The following is a 23,824-nucleotide window of genomic DNA, read 5'->3' as shown; positions in this document are numbered from 1 at the left end:
AGAAACCTATTCTTCTAGAAATTAGTTTTGCCCTTACAAAGGATAATTAAGAATTCTCCTGTGCAAATAACTTGTATTTCCATTAGCTTTTATCTGAATGCTAACAAAATCCTATTACAAATATGAATAGTTAGCTTTCGGTACAGTTCATCATTAGCAAGCAGCAGCTTTTAATCTGCTTGCACATTCCTGTTATGTAAGTGCAATACCCTATTCATCAAATGTACTAGAAATTAACTGTTTTTAATTACTATACTTAACACATGCATTCATATGAAGGCTTGGTCATAGAAACTATCTAGTAAATATACATGTGGAACTACTAAAAATTGTCAGAAGTGTACCCACCTATGGTCCTCATTAGTAGCAATTAGGCTAGAAACATTTCTTAGTATTCCTCCTCCACTTTCTATGATGGCTAAAGTGTTTGTTTGGCTCCGGTATGTCAGTGTGCCAACCAGAAATGCAAGAGCACCATCAACAGCACATATGTCAGCTTTGTTCCCAGTGCAGTGAGCTGACAAATTCCATAAGGCACTCAGAACGCTTTTCAGGGTGGATTCCTAGGAAAACAGCAACATGACAGGAGAAGTTTTCAGCTATTGACCTTAAGCTCTCAGAAACACATTAAGTTAGCTTCAAGGAGCTGTGTACACTCCAATTCTGCTTTCTGGGGTGGTAAGGTACAGGCAGCAGTGCACATGTATTTTGTTTACTTTGCTCCTTCCTTCAGCCATGGATTTGATACTGCCTACCTCAGAGGTATCAGAAATATGTGTCTCAATACTTGTTTGCTGCTACAATGATAGAAGGGCTTGAAGACCAGTTGGCAGCAGTCTCTGGGATGGAATATACTCTCATCTACACACCAAAGAAGTCGTAGATGCCTACTAATTAACTGAAAAGAGCTTTTATTAAATGACAAAATTATAAAAAAGACTATTTTAACAGCACAGCTCATGAAACTGAAAAGCAAAAGCAGTCAACCCTCATAAATAATATCAGATCAACAATAGTTTTGAGGTGAAATTGCTCCATTGTGGTCTGCTGCTATGTTAAATCAAACTCTTCTTCCAGAAAAATTACCTGAGCCACATCAACTGTTTCAGCAACTGCTGTTATTAAAAATGGTCAATGGTCATATTAGTGTTTTGTGTAAAAAAAATGCAATCTCTCAAAAATTCAATTTAATAACTTCTAGAAGATACCTTTTTAACTTCTAAAGCACATTCCATCAATGCTTTCACACTTCCAACTTCTCTTAGAGTCTTTTTACTGTTTACATCTGCTCTCCAGGACAAGTTCCTCAATACACTTGCAATGACCTGCAAAATGAGAAAGAAAAGTAACATATTTCAAGATAGGAATGTTTTTAGCAGGTTATCAGACTTTCCTCCTGGACTTATCAAATGCTATGTTAATTAACAGTGGTCATGTTCAATTACTGAACTAATATTTGCTAACATCTGCTTTTTGTTGTATTGTCTGCTAGACTGGTCTAACGTTTCAGCATCAAGTTTGATCAAAGCTACTGGCTTTTGTGTGTTGGTACTTAAAGCAGAGATTGGAAGTCAAGTTCTCTGCTTCTCTATTCTTATGTCTGTTTTAGAGTTATATCATCTCAAAGGAGAGATTTATATAATATTTTTTTTCACTTTTTTCACTTAGAACAATACCACTTGCCTGTCTCTCATATGGTATGATTATTTTGATGTTTATAAAGCTCTTTAAAGTATTTTTAAAATACATTCTGCCTTTTACAAGCAGAATAGCTATCTCCAGAACATGTCCTGGTACTTGGCAGCAGTTAGACTGAGATAGGTTGTCACTGCAGTGGGCAGTCATTACACATTAAACTCCATCCATTCATGAGCAGCTGTAAGCATGCATATCCCTCACGAAATTAATTTGATAGAAAACTTTTGCTTATGGGTGTTCTCATTGTCACAGAAGTGCATAAACTTTTCAGGTTACGTGGTGAATGCTCCCTTGCTCACCCCCACAGTGGAGCACAGACAGCCATGGCACATGGAAGGGCCCAGGAACACTGAGCCCTGGCTGCTCCCAAGGAGCCACCAGCCCTTCAGAGCCCACCTCAACACAGGAGCCCAAAGCCAGGTGGGAACTGTGCCCTGTCCAGGCTCTTCCCAGAACTCTCCCAGGGAACTCACCACCCCGTGGCACGGCTGTGACAGTCAGGGGAGTCAAAGGGAGCAGCTCTCTGCCCATTTTGGACAGAGGGGGTGTGGGACACTGTGGGATCCAGGGGAAGAGCACTCTGGAACTGTAGAACACTTATTGCAGGATGGCAGGACCCAAAGGTTTCAAATGCAGGAAAACAGATGGATTGAGGTGATCTTTCAGCACAGGAAAGCACAGGGGACAGAAAGGCACAGTGACGTCTGAACAGCTGATTGGCTGATATAGTTGTGTGGACATGCCTTTTGAGTACACTGATCCCATATTCTTACTAAATCCCATTTATAACTTGTCCTGAGTGGAGAACTTCCTGCTCTGTGTGTGTGTGGTATCTAGGTGCCAGTGGCTGGAGACATCCCAGAGGTCAGGGGGCCCATGGGGCTGTGACTCTCTTTTCAAGAATGCTCAATACCTGTCCTAATAGCACATCATGGTGTTTATCCAAGAATCTCTATTGTAATTCTAATATTTTCCTCAATTGTAACTAGTGAGCTCCTCCTGTTAAGGAGAGAATATTTTGTTAACAGCATTTTAAGAGATAAGGTCAATTTTATTTAAAATTGCTCTTAAGTCTGATGATTCAGTCAGACTGCAAGAAAAAGGGCAGTTTTATTTTAAAGAACTGTTCCATTTTGTATGCAATAAGCATTAGTTAAAGTTGACTGTAATTTAATATTTAGTAATTTTACACAAGTTCCAACAGTTCTGCTCTCTCAGCTCTGAGGATTACCCTAAGCACTTCCTAAAGGCTTTATTTCAGGCTGTTTTCCTTACACAGAAGGACCCATTAGAACAGACAGTAACACATCAGAGTCATAAGAAAAGATTTGCAGCCCATGCATTATGATTTACAAAAAACCAAACCACAAAAAAAGCCAGAACGTGATCCCACAGATAAGAATATTTTACAAGAAGAATGTACTTCCTAATTAATGAAATAAGTATGAGAAAAAATTTACATCAAAGTTAAGGCAGATAAGACAACAAAAGAAGTATTTTATCTCAAAAGAGCATTACCTGTTGTAAGTCTTCGCTTTCAGATTTCAGCTGGGCTACAAGAGCTCTCATGCAGCCCTTCATGGAACATAAGGTAGCCTGTTAGGAATCAGGAGAAAAAAGAAAGTGAGTAGTATTAAATAGCAGGTTAGATGGCTACTTCTGCACAATGTTATGATATTTTAAGCAAATCATATCTATGTTCAATAAAAACTTAGCAAATATGTTGTCAACAATAAATACTTGGTTTACAACTACTACAAAATTTCAGCACAGCTATCAGTTTAAGTACATAAGTGGCAAAATTGTGCTAAAATTTTGTATTTTTTACAGTACTTCAAGGACGTGATCTTGATCTTTACTGCCTTAGAAGCCTTCTTTCCTTTGCACCAGATAAAAACCACTGTGAGCTAGCAATGTGTTGTTACCTACTGCCTAGTGAGAGAACAAATCCTGAGTTCTCTGAAATCTGTTATTTCCATTTACTGCTGAAATGTCTTCCCTCTAGAGCAGAAGGGTAGATCTTCAGTATTGAGTTATTTTAAGATACACAGACTGGCAAATCTATTGGAAGTTTCTAGTGTTTAAAAGAAATGTCCTTGTCAGAAATTAGGGGAACCGATTTTCTCTTATAATGATTGAAGTGGTGCCCAGTTTGATCCAGATACACTCCATATATTTAAAAGCAAGCTCTACCCTGAATTGAGGTTGGAAAAATTTCATTAGACAGCAATAATATTGTTAAATAACTGAAAACTTCAGAAAACGACCCAATTATTTTAATTCAACATGCTCAGAAAGAATCAGTTACTATAAACTCACTGTGTGCTGTACTAACCTAGTTCTCATTAAAAAAGCAGGTCAATAGATAAAATCCTTGCTTTGAGTGACAAAAGTGATTTGAGAGCCAATACCATAGATATATGATGGAACATTCTGTTTGTGGTGCTCTCTGTCAGCAACAGGATGGAATAGAGAGAGTATATGAACTCAACTGCCTTGAGTTTAAACTCAATATCCTATCCTGGAGATTTTAATCACCTGTGTTGAGAGCTGTAATTCAAACAGCTATGAACTGAAATTACTGCAAGTTTACAGTTCTGCTCTCACCTTGTTTGCCACATCTCCAAAAGTCAGGTTTGTCAGAGCCATGCCAGCATACCTCCTTAGGGTAACACTATAGTGATCATTTGTGAGTCCATACATTTCACAATCCACTTGCAGCAGTTCAGCAATGGCCTGCAAACCTCCTTTAAAAATATTCAGGTAAGAAAAAAAGTCATAGCTGTACTTTAATGTTGTACATACAGGACATATGTAGCAAGGAACAAATTGCATTTTATGCACAGAAGAAACCTCAAATGTCTGAAAACCACAATGCTCAGAAAGAGATATGAATTGCTAAAATTATAAGCATGGAATTTGTTGAACTAAAAAAATTCAGGCTGTCAAATAAGAACATATGCAGGATGAAAAAACCCCACTAAAACACCAATCAAAAAACCACCCATCCTCAAAAGTAGTCTCAATTTTAAGTCCAATACTTGTAAAATTGCAAATATTTCCACAATAATATTACTCTTCAGAAATTCACAATTCATGCCAGAAAAAACAGTAACTGATATAATAATTTATCCACTGGGAAATGGTGTAGTTAATTTCAACTCCTTTCAGCACTTAGGGGGCAACAACTGACACAAATGAATTGCTGTTAATAGCTTAAACTATTAGTAAAAAAAAAGCCATATATGCAGTGACATGCACAAAGTTTCTAGGAATGGTTTCTAGCAAGCTTCTCAAGTCTGATCTTACCAAGCTCATTCATTGCATGTCTGTGTTCTTCATCAAATGAAAGTTTCATCAAAACACACACTGCAGGACAAATCTGATGATCCACTGGAGCAGGCACTGATCCAGAAACAGGTAACAATTAGTACCTTCCAGGTGATTTTGTCTAGATCATAAGTTCTCCAGAGCAAATCTAATCTTAAAAATAAACCAGCTGCAGTTTTGGTCAGGTGTGTATCTTCCCAGTAATCCATGAACACACAATTAGTTAGATAAAGACTATTACTAAAGAAAGTGTGTACTGTAAATATATTTGATGCTTGAAAACAAATTAGGGAGAATTCTGAATGTATGTGCTGAGCTAGAAACATGACTTGCAGTGCAAAAAATATTACCTTATTACTCTTAGAAATTAATATTTGTGAAACAAATCAATATGGTCAAATATTCTGGTGGCAATAAATAATATTCTGTTTCTTTGAGTGCTACATCCTTATGAATGGTTAATTAAAACTTCTGCTTCATAACCTAGAAGTTTTTAAGTTCATACTTTTGTGAGCTAGGTTCTGCATAATGCAGAAATGGCATTATTATGATACTACATACAGCTTGTGTAGAGGCCACTTCTGCTGAATTGCATCAGGCAAAAGGCAGCCCTGATTTCAGTCACACACCTGCCACAGACACCTACAGGCTACACTCATGGGATGCCCTCAATTCAGAGGAGCAACAAAGGTAACTCGAAGCTTAAATCTATTTTTCTAACTGTTCCCTGAGAAAAATTCTATTAATTTACATTTCTCACATATAACATCATAAACAGCAGTTCATTTTGATAGATGGAGATTATTTAATTTGTTCTCTCTGCCCCTCTGCCAAATGGAAAGTGCTATCTCCTAAACATCTGCATGAAGAGCAATTTGGGACTGTTTATCCGTAAAAATGTAAACTATAATGAGTATATATTCAATATTATTTTACAAATTACAAATACAAACCACTAGAATTACTATCTGTAAAGTACACCAAATTCCAAGATTTAAATTTAAAAAGCTTCTAAATAGGGAATTGTATCTGCGACACATACTATTTCCCAACAGTGGCTGAACTTAAATAAAGGAGAAATGACGCACACACATATATGTATATAACAGAACTTGCACACATTCAACAAGAAGTCAGATTAAAGCTGTACTTTCTGTAAATTCACTCTTTTCAATATATCTTTGAAATGCTTTTATATGGCTTGCAGAACCTACTTGGGTTTTTGTCTTGGTCCATGCCTTGTTCATGTGCCTCCTGCCATTCCCAACACGTTTCACAGTAAGCACGGATCTGCTCCAAGAGATGGAGCACACGGATTTCCCGTCTGCCTCGCTTATCATCAGGCTGGGAGTGAATGATGTTGTGCAGCGCTGCGCTGGCTCTGGCACGGGCCTCTTTACTACCACGGGAGTTTCCTAACAACACAGAGTCCTTATCGTTGCCATGTAAAAGCTGGATGAGGAGAGGAAGACATCCAGACTGACGCATGGCTATGCAGCTGTCCTGGGAGCTAGACATTGCTAGCAATGTTCTTGACATGTCATCTTTATCATGAGTACCAAGCATTGATAACAATGAATACACCATTTCCACCTGCAGGTGAAATGATTTTAAAAATACAGTTACGTTTTAAAAACACATATCAAATTGAAATGAAACTTGAATGGTACATATGAGCAAAAAATCCCCTTATTTAATGGTGAAAAAAATTGTGCTATTTAAATGTAATTAAATACTATTATTACTTCAGCATTCATAATCTTAATAAATTCCACTTAGTGGTTAAATGGCTGGAAGTGGGGCGTAGCTGTGTGTAACTGTATTAATCTACAAAACCAATAGCAAAGACTTCCAGATTTCCATCATACAAAAAGGTTAAACAAATGTATAATAAAAGTGTTTCATTTTGGGCTACCAAAATACCTTCAAATTAAATCTTTCTTTAAAAAGGTATCCTCTGTGTGAATTTATTACACTTTATTAATAGTCTACATCATGCTGAAAAAACATCCATGTATTTTAAAGTTTTCATTTAAAATACCTCAAATTAACTGGTAATTTTTTGTTATGATCACTGACTTTTATATGAACCAGATTATTTTGAGCAAGTGCAAAACTAAAGAGTTTAATACGTTTTCAAGTTTACAGGGATAAAAACAGTAAAGCAAACAAATGCTTATTTAGTATGTATAAAATATTGAGCATTTGTCTAATTAACTCATGCCATAAAAACCCAGAATTACCCATTTAACTTGGAGTAACCCACTTTTAAAAATTAAAAATAGTGATTTTTTTAGTGATTCACTTGGCTTTTGTGTAATATTGTAGTCAAGGCACTATTTGTACTCCCACTCTTCAGTAACAGCTTTCAATCAAGAAATACATTTCATTCTTCTGGTCAACTTTTAACAGAATAACAGGATGTAGAGGATGATCTTAGATACTATCTAAAAACTCCAAACTTGTAAAGCCAAGATAAACAGGAACACTGAAAGTCAAAGCACAACATAAAGAAACTATCAAAGGAAATTATAAAGTAGCAGCATGTGTGTTTCTCTAGAATATAGTAAATAAGGAAGAAATAAGACTTAGAACCATTAGACAAATTTTTCCTACTAATAATTAGATATTTGCACTGGTTACCCTGTCAATGAATGATTTTATTTGGTGTCTTCAGTGACAATTCTAATGTGCCTGAAGATTAATATACACACCAAGTTTCAAAAACAAAAAAAAGAACATCAGCAGGCAGACTAAACAGTGAGTCTGGTAACATGGACTTCTCTAAACACTTACAGGGTTGCTGAGGCAATACAAATCTTAGAGTTTGTTAAAATATATGGTCGCATGGCAAAACCCATTGAAATAGACTTCTATGACAGTCTAGCATCCCAGTTTGGAGATCCTGTCTTCCTGGTCTGGGAAACCCCAAATGTAGCATTTAAACAAAGCCTTTGATTCTTAAAGGAGAGTGAATTTAATTTGCTTTATGTGTATCTCTTTGCAAATATTTCAACTGGCAGCTATAATACAGTGTTACTTGGATTTGGAAGGCTAAGTTTTTGCCAGAGAATAAAGCTGAAGAAGCCACCAAATCAGGCCTCCAAGTTGCAGCTGTAATGCAAGTTGTATTATAGGAAAAAAAAACAAATCTATTTGTTTCTCTTGTTTACACTGACTGCCCACAGACTCATTTCTTTTTGCACCTGTAAATGTACTCCTCCATTTAGAATCTCTACCATTTTCCCTTTTAAAGCATTAATAATTTCCTACGTCAGAGTACACTCAGTTAAACCTGTGACTTTGCCTGTATCCTTCCACACTCACTCCTCTTCCTGACTTCAGGGCTTTCCCACCGTTTGTAACTTTGTGGAGTTCTACAGTTTGCAGTGCAAACTGGCAGACAAACAGCTGTTATCAACTTCATTTAGGATGCGCATACAGCGTAGGACTGAAATTACAACACTGTAACACTGTTTTAAGGCCCAAAATCATTAACACTATGCAAAATTAATAGGCCCACCATCTCAAAGAACTGTTCTTGGCACACCACCCACAGTATCCACACAGCTGCTGATTCCAGAGGCAGTATGAGATCAGTGGCTCATGAGTTTGCCCTTTTCTTCCCCTCTCTTTTCATGCTGCATATGTACTTTTTAGTGCAGTCTTCTATCTGCAGATGCTGTGAAGGGCTTAATTAAATTTATTTGGTCTGTTTAATTTCTTGGCAACTGTGTCTGTTTTGTGGATTTGGACTCTGCAAAAGTATTTGAAGAAATGCTCTTAAAAAGGTTAATTCTCATCATGAATTATAAAGCAACATCACAAGGTTATTTGATATCCCAGTAGCTTTTAGGAATTGCTTGTTCCTTACTGTAACAACTCTTAACTCATCATCAACAAGTTAAAAAAAGGATTTCTGTGCACATATTTTCAAAGCTGAAAAAATATACTAAAATTTTAACTTAATAAAAATTACTATGTATGGACAAGACTGTTCAAATAATATTAGTACTACTGGCAGAAACAATGAGGTTATTGTATTAGTAAAAATGTAGCATTAGCGACCTGTGGTTTGTAATCTTCGGTTACCTTGGTACCCAGATGACTTGTCAGTCTGCGAGGAACAGAATAGTTACTACTAGAGCTCATAACACTGGCTGTCTCATGGTCCACTCGAGCAGCAGAACCCTACAGATTTAAACAACAACTCATATAAAACAAAGTCTGAGGGACAGAACAACATTGAGTTTCAGCAGTGGATGATGCAGTCGTGCCGACAGCAATGAACTGCCAACCTGCTTCTCTTAGGTCCTCTCTGCGCTGACACAACAGAGAGGTCACTGTTAAACCTGGTTTTATTAACCTTTTTTCCTGAGATTCAGTCCCAATAGAACTGTATTTTCAACTGAATGGATTTAATTATTATTTTCACCAAGAAGAAGTAGATTTTGGAACAAACTGAATAATAATTTTGACAGAGTGAAAAAAAACAGACTCCACTTTTATGTCAGATTTTGTAGCGCACTGGAGTAGTATCTGAGAACCCACCATTAAGAAGAGACTGCTCTGGGCAATGAATAACTCTACCTGAATTTGTTTATTTCAAAAGCAAAGCCTAAGTTGTGTAGTGAAAACTATAGAATAATGCTGACAATACTTGATGTAATTTTCCTAGAATCTAGGTATGCTCCTACCTGTATTAGCAAGACTCAATTATTAGCATCTTTGACTTATTTTAATTAATTTCATGTATTTACATTTTTCCTTTTTCTGCCATTTTTTATCCACTCAATATTCTTACTTTTTTATTTGCTGTTGTTTTCTATCTGTGATGTTTCCCTTATTATATCACTCCCCTCCCATCTGCTCTGGGAAATTAAAGATATATTTGTTTAGAGAACACTTCTAGTGTCAATAACTATTTTCCTGAGGTAGTCACCAGTTTTCATTTGATCCTCTAAAAAAGCTAAACTCAGTTAATGGAATTATTAGCCCAATTTGCAAAACATTTTCAAACTATGAGGATCAATGGATATAATTTTTTTCCAGTAAAAGTAAGTAACACACTGAAGAAAATTCCATGGAAGACATTTTGAAATAATGTCTGTTTCTTCTATGTGATCCATAAAGAAAGGGAAATTTTGCAGTTCCCAACATTTTAACAGCTCAACGTGAAATTGAAAGAGACTTGTAAATACAAGGTAGGAGTAACTTAAAGAAGTGTTTGTATAAACAGAAAAGAATGTAGTTATATTGGAATATTTAAACACATTAACATTATTACTCATTTCACTTACATATTTGAATCCAGAAAATGTGATACATGTTCCAGAACTATTTTATGCTACAAGAGTATAACTGGAATTATTTATATTAACACCATTTATTCCCTTCTATATTTCCTATGTAAGCAAACACTTATTTTCTCTGTTGACTACAGGGAAAAAAAATCAGAATTTAAAAGCCTAGGAAGAAAATCACACTACATTTTCTCCATAATTTAGTTAAATAATGTTCAGTGCTCTAGTGAAGTATATGGGAAACATTCCCATATACTTCACTATAGAATATGTGACGTATATGGGAATGAATTCCCGGAATTTTATACCCTGCAGTCCCTTCATATTTCCTCAAACTACATTCAGAGGATTACAGGTTCAACATAATGCACATACCAAAATTATCCATTAAGCGCAGTGTGATTGTTTCATGCAAAAAGGTAAAAAATGACACAAGTCTTGGGCACTATCTATTAAAATTCACCATGGTGTAGACAGAAAAGCAACCTCAGTTCAGGTAACCAATTCCCTCAGGGCCTGCTGCCTGCTCAGCTGAGGTGTAACTACATTTCTCACTGGCTTGTAAAGACCAATGCCAAGGAAGTAATGTCAGGTGAACAGTCATTTATTCAAGAAAATGGTTAATGACAAGGAAATGTTAGGTGGACTCTTCCTGTGTAGGACCTTCTCCTTCAAAATCTTTTCCTGTCTACATCATCTTGTTTCTGGCTTTTATACTTCATTATCTTTCGCTCATTGTTTTACCTTGCTATTTACCATGTCAGCTGAGTTAATTGTCTCTGTTTTGTGACGTATTTTCTTAACAAGATGGACAATCTCAACAAATTCCTTTATAGAACTTCCAAAATGAAGCTATAAACAAAATTTTACTTCAGCAGGAAAGTAGTGAGTGCAATGGAAAAGAAAGCTGAAAGATGGTGCTGAAAAGGACACACTTGAAAAGTGAAAAATCCTGGATTCAATTACCACTGACTACAAAACCAATCAGAACAAAATAAATTGGTGAAAACTGTTTTTTTCCCCACTCCACTGAATGGTGATTGCTCTAAGTATACTGAGCTGGTTTATCAGAAATAAATGTTATGTCCAATCCATTAAACCTTCTCTGTCTGGACTTGCACTGAAAGGAAATAATCCCCAGATGGCTGTTTTAAAACAGATACAGTGCCCTGGCTCTATCCCCCACCAGGAGGAAGGAATAGCCGTGTTTTATATATTTTTACAAGGCAAAGGTCAAAATTGCACAAATCCTCAACATTAAGGCCTCAACTGAATTATGAACGGATCTTCCATTTGCATAAGTCTGCCAAGACATGTCAATCCCTTCTTCCTTCCTTCTCTGTAAAATACATTGTCCAGAAAAAACTCCTAATTCATTCTCTGAAGATGGATGATAGAGCAACAATGCATCAATTATTTAAGTACGTTATGCTTTCAGCCCAAAAGCAGCAGTGAACTATTTTCTTCCCACACAATAAAGCTGTCATAAGAATTAAGAGTCAGAACCACAATAAGATATGGATGATAGAATTTAATTCCAAATGGTGATCAAATGTATTTCAAAAGCAAAATTATGGGCTGTGCTTAATGTTTAATCAAGAGAAATATTCAAGCCGAACCACAATTCTTACTGATAAATCTTCTACAAGACACTTTCGGAAATATTGAAATAATTTTACTTCCCTGGAGTAACAAAAACATCCTGTATATCAATTCAGCTATTAAATCTGTAGTGTGAAGTTTTAAAAACCCGAATTACGAGTGGCAATGTCTAAGCTACAGTTGGAAATAATGAAAGAAAATAATAATGGTAAATAAATGGAAGTATTTTTAGCCAAAGAGAGTAGTAATAAATATTGATTTTCAAGGAAAAGTAAAGAATTTAATGTATACCTCAAAATATTCCACTAATGTATTTCAGTAATAAAAGGAGAAACAGCAATGGAAGATTATTTGGAAGCATTTAAATAACCCTTCAGCCAACTTTCAGGAGATTACCTCATTGATACTTCAGTTTCAAAGCTTTAGATAATACAGTATTGAAGAAACATTAATAATAAACCTGTCATTTGCTTTTCTTCTTTTTTTAAAATTCACCAGCATCTTAGTGACAGTTTCTAAAATGAAAATTTGAACAATTTTCCATAATTTACTAGCACTTTTCATATTACCATTCACCTACAATGAAATACATTTCCTGTAGTCACTCTTGCCATCTCTTTCACACCATTAGGCTCATTAATCATTTAAACAAAAGAAAAATGCTCCCTGCATTACTGAATATTTATATGTCCCTTTATTCAAAACTTCCTTACAGTAAATACAATAAATTTCCCAGACATAGATGGAAAGAAGAAAAATATACTTTTTTTAAAAATGAGTAGGCATGCAAACACACTAAGTTAAATATCAGCATGTAAGCATTATACGTCTCAAATATTTAATTATATTAAAACAAGGAAAATACTCTACTTACCTGACCAGTACTGCTGGTTGCCACACTGATTTCTGCTGCTCCTTGACCTTCATTCTGCCTCTCTGTATCATGGGAACCTGCCTCATGCTTGCTTTGAGGTGCTCTCTGTTAATACAAGAGTTTATGAAATTACAAACAGAAATGAGGTACAATTTACCATTCAAAGCTTCCTTGGCTGTGAGTACATCAATACTGCATCCTCAGGAAGCCACTGAGCAGCACTATGCATTTCATAACCCTGAGCCTCAAAAATTAACAGCCGAGACTAAGCGCCTTCAAAAACAGCGAGATGAAAGAGAACCATTTCCTCTGAGGATTACAGCCCTGCAAGACAAAGGATCTGCTGTGACACACAGCAGCACCATTTTCCACCAGCTGTGCTCACATCCCTATCAGAAATGTAACAGAATTGGAGCAAACAACTGTCTGCTCTGCTGGACACGTGATGCCTGCTTTTACTGGGGACCATGGCCAGCACTGTTCAATTAAGCTTCACGTTCAAAGATGAATAATTTCTGCTTGAACAGAAGGATGTCTCTACTATAAGAATATTTCTAAATGTCAAAGACAAACAGTGCAGGAATTACCACTTTGACAGAAAAGAAATTTATACAGCCTGATACTGATCCATCTAAAATTTTGTCAAAATAAATTTAACTGACATGGCAAGCTGGTACAGAGAGGTTTCAGTTCCTTTAGGAAAACAGAATTTTACACATCTACATAAAAACTAAATTGGTCTTCCTGATGCTGATAGGCATTTAAATGAGCAGTTATGGAATATGTGAAGTATCAAACATCATCTATTAATAGGTTTAAAACATTTCAGATTTTCAGAAAGACATGAATAATCCATGGAAATGGCTGAAGTTTGGAGTTGAAAGCAATATTATTTTCTAAGTATTGCTTTTTTTACCAAGCTTCATTTCACATACTGAAGGGCTACTACCTAACAGACAACACAATCTTAATTAATTTGTTTAGCCACATATGGTATATGTCATCCAGTTTCTATGTGGCTCTGCAATGTTTTTGAGCTGCAGAGCCTAGCATGGCACAGTCTGCCTCATCTTGCTTTAAGGATATTTATCTCTGACTTTTAGCAATACCTCTCTTCAATGTACACACCCTGAAACATCTTTGGATACTCTCAGTAATTAAATTCATACAGTATCACTGGCATAAATAACTCTGTTTTGTTCATCTAAGACAGAAGAGTCTCACTTAACATTAAGCAGAGTTTCAGAAACCACTAATTAGCATGTGAAGTAATTAATTTAGACAAAAATTTAAAAGTGTAAATATAGTTTAACTAAATTAATAAGGTATGTAAAAAAGGCTATTATACAAACTAATAATGTGAGGAAATTGGAAAAAACTATAGGTTAAAAATTCCTTGACGTTATACCTTCACTTACAGAAAATAAGTAAGCCACAAAGCAAATCTCAAAGTATTTTAGCACACATAGTGTTACTTCTTTCTAAAATCTGATATAATTTTTCACCCTCTCTGTCACTGTGTATAAAATGAAACTGCTATTGATGCTCATACAGTAACTGAAGAAATTTTCGTTCTCAGTACAAGAGTGTGGCACTCAGTCAAGATCAGGCCTTGCTGTACATGAGGTGAATTCAGTATAATGCTGAATTCTTCTCACACACCACACTTCAGTCTTGAATAAAATGTAATTATGAGTTTGACAAAATCAAGACAGATTTTTCCAGTCACTAGATGACTGCAAAGTATGAAGAAAGTAGTACTGGACATGCCTAGAGGTGAAAATGTGAATGGTTCATTAGCAGGGCCCTGATCCACGGGGTCACCTGAGAGGGAGTACTACTCCTCTTCCAAGAACACTCCTGGGGGTTGGGACAGGGTGGTGAATATGGAGTGTATCTATTAAACAGTTCTGCTGCATCCACAGCACAGACACAGAGATATTTCATTCCCTGACAAGAAAAGTTTCTGCTCTCCTTTAACACTTCTATTAACAAACATTTGTTTTCTACAAGCTATTTAAGAATGAGATGCTTTCCCATTTCCTCTAAGCACTCTCATTAATATGCCAATACAAAATGCAGTCAACACACAAATTAATTTGCAAGGCAGTTTTTAACAGTTACTAGCAGAGTTTATCAGATTTGGAATGCAGAATGTTCTCACAATGTACAAACCCATTACTGTCACATGAGTTATCAGCTGGACTTGAACATCAAATTTGTGAATTCTTAGTGAAGACTCCCTACCACTTCAGCCACTGAAGCCATTTGAAGTGAACTGTTCTCTTAATGCAGATTGAAACAAAGGAGTTAATAACAACACAGGGAGCAGAAAGCAGGTTATTAGTTGAAAATGGAGCATTTATATAAATATGTATTATATTATAATGTATAACATGTTTAAACATATTTATTTATAACATATGAAAATAGCACATATCCATGCAGATGGATAATGTAAATATATTTTTGTATAGATACAGTATTATTGTAAATGAATTAATATTCCTCTGACAGACTGCAGATTAATGGTTAGAAAGGCAATATAACCACTGAAAGAAAATATGTCCCTCCTTCATGGTGCCTTTTAACACTGCACACAGGACCTGTGGAAGAAAATACAGAAGCCACCAACCACATCAGCAAAGAACATCATGTGAACAGCAGCAGGCTCTCTAAACCCTACGTGAGGCACAGCTGCCAGAGAATGGCACACAGGTCCCCTGGGTTAACCTGTTTTGAAGCATGACTTTTGAGGAGGCCTAAGGTGGCTCTGTAACCTCTGCCATTGCTGAATTTTGGCATCACATCATAAAAGTCAGTTTCACAGAGTTCTCTACTTTGCTCTTGCAGAAAATTGTGGGAGACTGCATGTGCTGATTACAAGGACATGGAGCTACTCCTTCCATTGCATTTGCCACAATGTTCTAAGTACTTCTGAAGTCAACAAGAATTATCATTATCAGTTATTAATTTCCATGTATTTATTAGTAAAAATTATAAACTCTAGCTAGCACAGTAGACCTTGACTATTTCTGCTAAGAAACCCAATTACAAATAATTTTACCTAACGCTTTGTCAACCTGACATATATATTCATTAGGAATTGCCATTACTCCATATTAAACACAATAGACATACATGTATAAATAAGAGATATATGAGAAAATGGAAAATGCAACAAATGAAACTGTAAGAAATAATTTTGCTATGGTTGATTCGAAGACAAAAGAAAGTCTTGTGAGAAAAATGATTGAGAGTGCTCATGTCCATCACAGTATAAAACCTGCTGAGCATAATTTCAGGAAGAAAAAAATCCTTTACATTTTATCTACAGCAACACTGCCTAATGGAAGTATTTTCAAGTTACAGATATTATGAAAGAAGGGCTTGTACAACTACTGCCAAAAATTTCCTTTTTCCTTTTAAATAATTTCATATTGTACCCAAGAGCTGAAAATACTTTCTGGACAGGTCTAGAATAATTTTTCTACAATCATTCATGAGACTTAGCAATTTGCCAAACCTTAAAAATGTGATAAAATGTGTGTGAGAATTTTCTCTGCTCATTGATTCCCAAAAGCTGATTTTATGCCACAGCATTATATTTGGTCTTACTCTTCAAGATAGATTGCACTTGGGCTCCACAGTGACTAGCATCACCACAGGGCCTACTGTATCAGCAGACAAACCGTGATATTTATTATTGTTACCAGATCTTTATAACAGAAGGAGCACATTCAATTTGGTTATTGGCACCAAAAACCAGGAAATAAACTCTCCAACCAATTTACCAGCTCAGAAAGCCAATATTTCTTTATTACCAGTGCTGAATGCATGGGGAATTCTGCTCAGAGCATGCTCAGTAACAGACTAACAGACCAGCGTATATTCTTGAAACAAATATATATTCATCACATTTCCTGAATACATGCATATATTCTAATTATTTTCATGGACTTATCTGGATTCAGACCTTCTGATGAATCTTTTCTCCTTGAGAGTACCTAAAATATGTGATCATGCCATAATGTACTTCTCTTATCATTCTTTGCTGTCACACACAATCCTTGTTCTCAAAACTAATGTATCAGCTAATACATAATAATTACTGATATAAGTAAATAAGGAAGTATTAGTTGGAACACAACTTATTAGTCACAGATGTAGGGAGTTAACACAAGGCTGTGCTAATCTCTGGCATTTGTACTAAGCACTGAATGGTACAAAACTAAGCATTAACCACAAATACAGGGATCAAACATATTGTGCTAAGGTTAAAAGAATTTTCCAGCTTTTTCCCACTACTGTATAGACTTCTTCTTTAAAAAATATACTTGTTCAGTATCAGGCACTGGATAAAAATATAAAATATGTCTCATGTTTGTATTTTTCAATTATATGGACTTTGCAGTGTTACTGCACCACCAGACAATTTCAGATCTAGCTGTTCTCTGTAGGAGATGGTCATCACTCAGAAATGACTAAAACACACTGTAAAGTATTAGGGTGTGTCCAGTGACTGCCTCCTTTACCACCATCAGCATGCTGGTAAGTCTGTCCTAAAACATATAACTATGCAACCTGATATCCAAACATTTCCCAGATAAGACATATCATGCAAAAATTTCAATATATCAGACCTTTAGTGTATGAGGCAGCCAAATAATTTGGCAGGAGTGAAAAACTATGACAAAACCTTTTTTCTATAGTTGCATCTCAATGCTGTTTGAGTCTCTGAGTTCAAGTTCAAAAGACTTTCTTCTTCTACCAGAGTAAAAGATAAGCACTCTGTCTGACTATATGGGGCAAAAGTATCTGCTGAGAGGGTGGTCAACCAGGCAGTGAGAGCATTACACTAGAAATAACAGGGGACAGAAGGTAGGGCTGGCAAGCAGGAGCCCTGGCTGGTGGGAACACAAGGGCAATGCACACAGCTGAGATAAGGGCACGTCCTTGAGCACAGGCACGCAAGGAAGAACAACATGCAGCACAGCTGCCTTGCTGGGAACACTCCCAGGCCTGTGCTGGGCAATGGGCACGGCTGGGTGCTGCTCTCTGGCACATCCCTGCACTGCTGCTCAGGGAGCAAGCAGGAGGTGAGGGACAGGCATGTGGACTGAAAACTGCTGGAATAGCTAGCAATCAGGAGGGTGCAATCAGTAGCACAAAGTACAGCTGGAAGCAAACTGAGTCCAATACTGTCCAACATCTGCATGCTGGGACACGGTGCACTCTCCTCAAGCTGGAGAAACTGATACAGCACAGCGTTCAGCTGCCTTCCAAAGGGGCCTGGATGGGTGGGTAGAATGGGCTGAGGGGAAGCTCAAGCTGTTCAAGAAGGGTAGTACAATGTCCTTTATCTGTGAGGGAACAACCCCAGGCACCAGCACAGGCCGGAGATGTCCAGCAGGGAAGCACCTGGAGGTCCTGCTGCACCATCCTTTCAAAGGCCTTGTGGCAAAAATTCCAACACTGTCCTCTGCTGCAGTGAGAGGCATATTGCCAGCAGGGCCAGGGAGGTGTCCCTTCCTCTCCCCTCAGCATCCAAAGTCCCGTTCAGGTCTGCCCAGCACAATAAAGCTGGATTTATGATTGATTCACTGAAACAAGTCCTCTGCAGGGTTCAGCAGTCCTTAAGGGTCCTGAGCATCTCTCACACACAGACAGGCTGAGAGAACTAAGCCTGTTCAGCTGGAGAAAAACAAGGCTGAGGGAGATCTTGTCAATATCTATAAACACCTGGACTGACTGATATCAATAGCTCAGGCAACTTTAATTTCACACACTACGGTCTGCATCACTTATAAGAATTTATTTCCCTCCAATCCTGGAACTATGAAACAAGTGGAAAATTTCCATTTACAAAATGGAAAAATATACATCCTTTAGTGATCCAAATGATGCTCTGAGCTTTTTCTGTAGTTATTTTGGGTGAAGGCAAGTCATAAAATATTCATGTCAAACACACAATTTAATTTACCAGTACAAGAAATGGAGTTCACATTCTAAGTGAATTTCCATGACAGCAGTTTTTGCTAATGGCAATTACTGCTATGGACTTTGTAATTTACAGGAAACATCCTGCATTTCTTAATATACAGCCCTGTACTTAAACACTAAAATATACCAGGCTTCTATAATGAAGCCTGACAGAAGCTCTATTCATCCTTTTTTTACATTTTATCTCCTTCAAAAGACAAACAAACCATGAAGGTGCTTATCACAGATTCATAATTACAAAGGCATGTCCAACTAATTGTTTTAATTATTTCTAAAACCAGGACTCAGCCTCAATAAGTGCATTGCACATTGACATTTTCAGTGAAATTTCAAGCTAAACTTTTAACTTACAGTCCTCATACTACTGTGGATAGAAGCTCCACAGTAGTATGAGGACTAATCCAAGTATTCCATCCTCAGTTCATTGGAAACAGAGCAAGTAACAGTCCAAGAATATTGACTACCTGATTGTGACATCAACAGCTGATGGGAATAATCCTGCCTACCACTTTATTAAAATATTTTGGGTTTTTTAGAGAAAATACACATCCCACAATAAAAAAAAGGCAAGTTATTGCTCACTAACCTCTGCTTCAGCTGCTTGTGATTGCAGGAGCTGACGTATACGAAGAATGTCCTTCTCGATTTGTTGAATTCTGGCCACTCTTGCCTGAAATGAATGGATTTTCACATTTAATTTTGTTCAAAAACTCCTTTTACTTACTGTACAGAATGACAGCATGAAAAGTTCTTGGCAAATACTGCTGACTACAAAAAAACCTACTTTAGTAGGTACAAGCAGAGGTACTACATGCAGTAATTCATGCGTTCTTTGTAATGAAAACAAGCAAGGGAATAGTTGGGGTTCTAATAACATTGAACACTCATTTGGATGTAATAGGTTGTCACACAGCACACATTTAGGTATTTAAAAATGCTCTTCTTAACTTGCACAATATTCCTGTTTCTGAAACTGACATTTTATGCAGATCTTTGGCAAATTACTTCACCTTCATCTCTAGTATCAGAATTTTACTTCCCTTTTAGTGATCTCAGAGATATTTTTATTTGCAGAGAGTCTTGGAAGGTATGAGACCCTGACAGATTTTTATTACATTCAGTTGCTATACTGATTTGAGAATTTTGCTTATGCCCAACCTTGGATGATTCTCTGCTCCTACAAATCTCAAAAAATTTAACAGGCTAAGTATATATATATATAAAAATCTACATACTGCTTCTTTGGTTTATCTGAGATTTTTACAGACATCTCTGAATCAGTCTTTTACAGGCATATTGCTACACATTTCCCACTGCAACCATTCTGTGGTAAGAACAGGGAATGTTAAGAGACTTCAAATGTAACAGGATACATGTACTCCATACAAATTGTAGTGAAGAACAGGATGCATTATCAGTCTGTAAAACAGTCAGTGTATAACATTGATAATTTAATAAATTCCCATAATTTGACTTTAAATGTGGGCAGAAGACCAAACTGATTAAACAGTATGTTTTTTTTTTTTTTTGGTGCCATGGATAGATTGATAAAATAGACATATTGTTGAAAAAAGTTCTAATGCCTTTATTTAATTAACATTTACAGTGCTATACTAGAAAAGCAATCTAGCAGACACTGCAAAGATCAGCATTATAACCAACCTTACTTGACATGTTTATAATCCGCAAATGGAAATAAGATGAACTTTCAAAAGGTGCTAATGCCAGAAGATGCACATGTAATAGAAACACAATGCTATCTAGAAAATTTAGAAAAATAAAACGTAACCACAAAATATGAATTACTGAAACACACATCAGAAGCAGCTGTGGGGAAAACACCTTAAGCATCAACATTTAGCAGAGCTAGAAAGGTATAACTTTAAGCTATACATTGGATTTGATTTTGTAAAGCAAAGTATTGGAAAATACATAAAAGCTTCAGCACAGAGGCAAACAGATAATTTATCCCACCCTTTGCTCCTAGTTCAAGAAAATTTTAAGTATTAGAAAGATAATAGAAAAATATTTCTGGGAATATCTATATTGGTGACATGATGCATGACTGACAAAATACATCTCTCATTGTCCTTAATAATTACTTGAATTTTATAGAATTATAGAGTAGTCAGGGTTGGAAGGGACCTTGGAAGGTCATCCACTCAAAACTCTCTGCCAAGGACAGGAACATCTTCAAGTAAATCATGTTGCTGAAAGCCCTGTCTGACCTTGAATGTTTCCAGGGATGGGGCCCCTGCTGCCTCTTGGCAACCTTTTCCAGTGTTTCACCACTCCCACCGTAGAACATTTCTATCTTGCATCTAATATGAATCAACTCTCCATTAATTTTAAGCCATTACCTTTTCTCCTATCACTATTCCCTGCTAATAAGTTTCTTACAGGTCCCCTTTCAAGCACTCAAAAGACACAGGTCTCCCCAAAATTTCCCATAAATCAAGTTTCTTTCTGTGTAACCAGCAATGTAGCCAATAAAGGGCATCAAGAATATCTGAGTATCTTTATATATGCATCTAAACACAGGAAAAAAATGTTGTGCAGATGAAACCAATTAACTACTGCATGATTTGTCAAGTATTACGGAGTCCTCCAAAGGGACAGGAATTCTATCCACCCTTTCCAATTTCAGTCCAGAGATTTAAACACCAGATCATACTTCTAATTAACTTTTTTCTAGTACAGGGAAACTGGGGAGTTCCACTAACCAGGACTGTACTTTGTGCCAAAAACTGCAGAACAGAAAAAAGGGATGCATTTCTTGCCACAAAGGGGTGAAGCCTAATGGCAAATGGGCAAAACAATGGAACAAGCAACAATGTTTTTAACTTTAGAATCAACCTGAGAAATACCACCTTTGATTTCTATTTGTTCATACTACATTCCCATTTATTATTGTATTTACTTGTAATTTTTATAAACATAAAGTAGTTGCAGAAAGTAACTTTACATTTGAAGTTACACATTATTTGGTTTTCACTGCCCCAGTAACATGTCTAACAAAGGAAAAATAAAATTCCTCCACACTCACAGTGAGAAAAAAAATAATCACTATATAAAAAGTAAAAACAGGGAATAACATTTTGTTTTTAAAATGTTGTCTGCCTTTTTTGTTTGGTTGGGGTTTTTTTTCCAAGATAAACATATATAATAGACAAATGCATTAATGGCTTGGCATATATACAAGATCAACATATAAATATAACAGTGCTGAAATGTTTATCTGCGTGAAACTCCAGGATCTAAATTTTCTTGTATCTTTAGTGTTCTGCTGTTTTAGCAAACTTTTAGAGATCTTGGGATAAATTCTTATAAGAATGGTAATTTAACATAAGATTTTAAGGAACTCTTAACCTCAAAAAAACTAGATCCTTTTTGTTCTGGCTTGAAAACAAAATTCTATGTGAACATGAATTCAGTCTTAGAATTGAAGTATTTTAAAATATATCTTACAGAAATTAAGTTTGCTTCTACTTATAACTAAATATATTGGCTACTTGCCAACTATTGGTTGCTACAGTAGCAACGTTTGAACAAATAAAAGTAAAAATAAAACATTGTTAAGAATGCTTTTTTCCTTTTTTTCAAGTAAGCACTACTATGTGAAATTACTGGCATCAGAGAATAGTTACAAGTTTACAAGTTAGTATAAATCGTTAAACTAGCTGAAATAAACTGCCAACAACCTTCTTTTTCATCTTCCTGAACAACTGCTGGGCAAGTACTTGTGAACAATCTTCATAGAAGACATCAACAGTGAGCTGCTGTGAGTTAAGTTGCTTCAGAAGGAAACAAAGCCTAATCATGCCACACTAAAAATGGGAGAAAGCCATTGTTTCAAGGCTCACAAGAAAGGGCAGCCACAGAAAAGTGCAGTGACTACCTGGGCAACTGCAGGTTACCAGCTCCCTCACAGAATAATCTCTGGAACTCAATTCAGAGATGTCTGCAATGCCAGTCTTTATGTAGCTGAAATATTCCCTCCCTTCAGCCTACATTTTGCATAGTATTATATATCCCTATCAGTTTGGGTGGAAAGAAAATATGGAGCAGAAAGAAAATGGTAAAACTACTAAGTTGAATATCCTTGCCAAATACAGAAGCTTCATTTTACAAATTTAAAGATCACAGTGAAACAATGCAGAAATCGCTCTTAGGTATTTATACATCAGTGAGGTTCTACACATTTTTGGCACTGGTCCTTGGCAGAATGAAACAAAGGGGAATTACCAGTTAAATTCACAAGAAGCACAAGTAGAAGTAGTTACTTTGTATTCAATAGTCTATATATAATCACAATAGGCACTGTAATTTCTGTAAGTATGTAAGTGTTACACACATACAGAGAGAGAGAGTGAAACAGCTGTGACAGACCCCATGTAAAACATTAATTCAGAAACCCATAAAATGTTTCAACATCATCTTGGCAGCATTCTTCCCCCCACCAAATTTAAAATCCCCAACAATCACGGAAGAAGCAAATGCATGGTCAGCTTGATAACTTCCATACAGTGATAAAACTACAGCAAGTTGCATGTCTGAATAATTTCTTTTGATCCCTGCCTGACTGCATTTAGAATGCTGCCATCAGCAGCCTAGCCTGTTTAGCTTATTTCTATTTAGCTTTATTCACCTTCCTGTCACTTAAGCCTGTTAACAGCAGTAGAAGTTTCCCAGGCGTTTTGCTGTCCAGGATCTTCACCTGGGACAGGCTGACACAAAGTGCACAGCTGAAACTGTGGAGGGCATCACCCCTGCTGATAAACCTTGGTAACTGCCTTACAGCTCCCAGATCAGAGCCAGTGACTCCCCAAACACACTGAACCTGTGCCTGCCTGAGAACATCAGCACAGACAAACCCTGCATGGCCCTGCACACACAACCCGACAGCTGCAGGGTATCTCTTTGGCTAAATATTTTCAACTGTAGGAATTTTTGGAGAAATCCCACTAGATTACTCACTTTAAAGTTTAAAGCAACTATTCTGATTACCTCTTGT

The 23,824-nt window shown here is 36.5% G+C and overlaps 1 protein-coding gene across 5 annotated transcripts in view; it reads right to left on the bottom strand.

Moving 5' to 3' along the window:
• Positions 1–23,824, bottom strand: part of APC (APC regulator of WNT signaling pathway) — an 88,442-nt gene that overhangs the window by 7,572 nt on the left and 57,046 nt on the right. For 4 of the 5 annotated variants that reach the window (XM_063181358.1, XM_063181357.1, XM_063181362.1 and 1 more), the window contains 9 exons: positions 19,397–19,480; positions 12,808–12,912; positions 9,097–9,219; positions 6,243–6,621; positions 5,008–5,103; positions 4,306–4,445; positions 3,217–3,294; positions 1,209–1,325; positions 349–563 (listed from right to left, as the gene is read on the bottom strand). In XM_063181358.1, the coding sequence (XP_063037428.1) occupies positions 349–563; positions 1,209–1,325; positions 3,217–3,294; positions 4,306–4,445; positions 5,008–5,103; positions 6,243–6,621; positions 9,097–9,219; positions 12,808–12,912; positions 19,397–19,480 (1,337 nt within the window). The remainder of the gene's footprint in view (positions 1–348; positions 564–1,208; positions 1,326–3,216; positions 3,295–4,305; positions 4,446–5,007; positions 5,104–6,242; positions 6,622–9,096; positions 9,220–12,807; positions 12,913–19,396; positions 19,481–23,824) is intronic. The other variant, XM_063181361.1, reaches the window with a different exon arrangement.

This window comes from Melospiza melodia, chromosome Z (genome assembly GCF_035770615.1).
Source record: "Melospiza melodia melodia isolate bMelMel2 chromosome Z, bMelMel2.pri, whole genome shotgun sequence".
Lineage (NCBI taxonomy): Eukaryota > Metazoa > Chordata > Aves > Passeriformes > Passerellidae > Melospiza > Melospiza melodia.
This window is presented reverse-complemented; position numbering and strand designations above follow the sequence as displayed.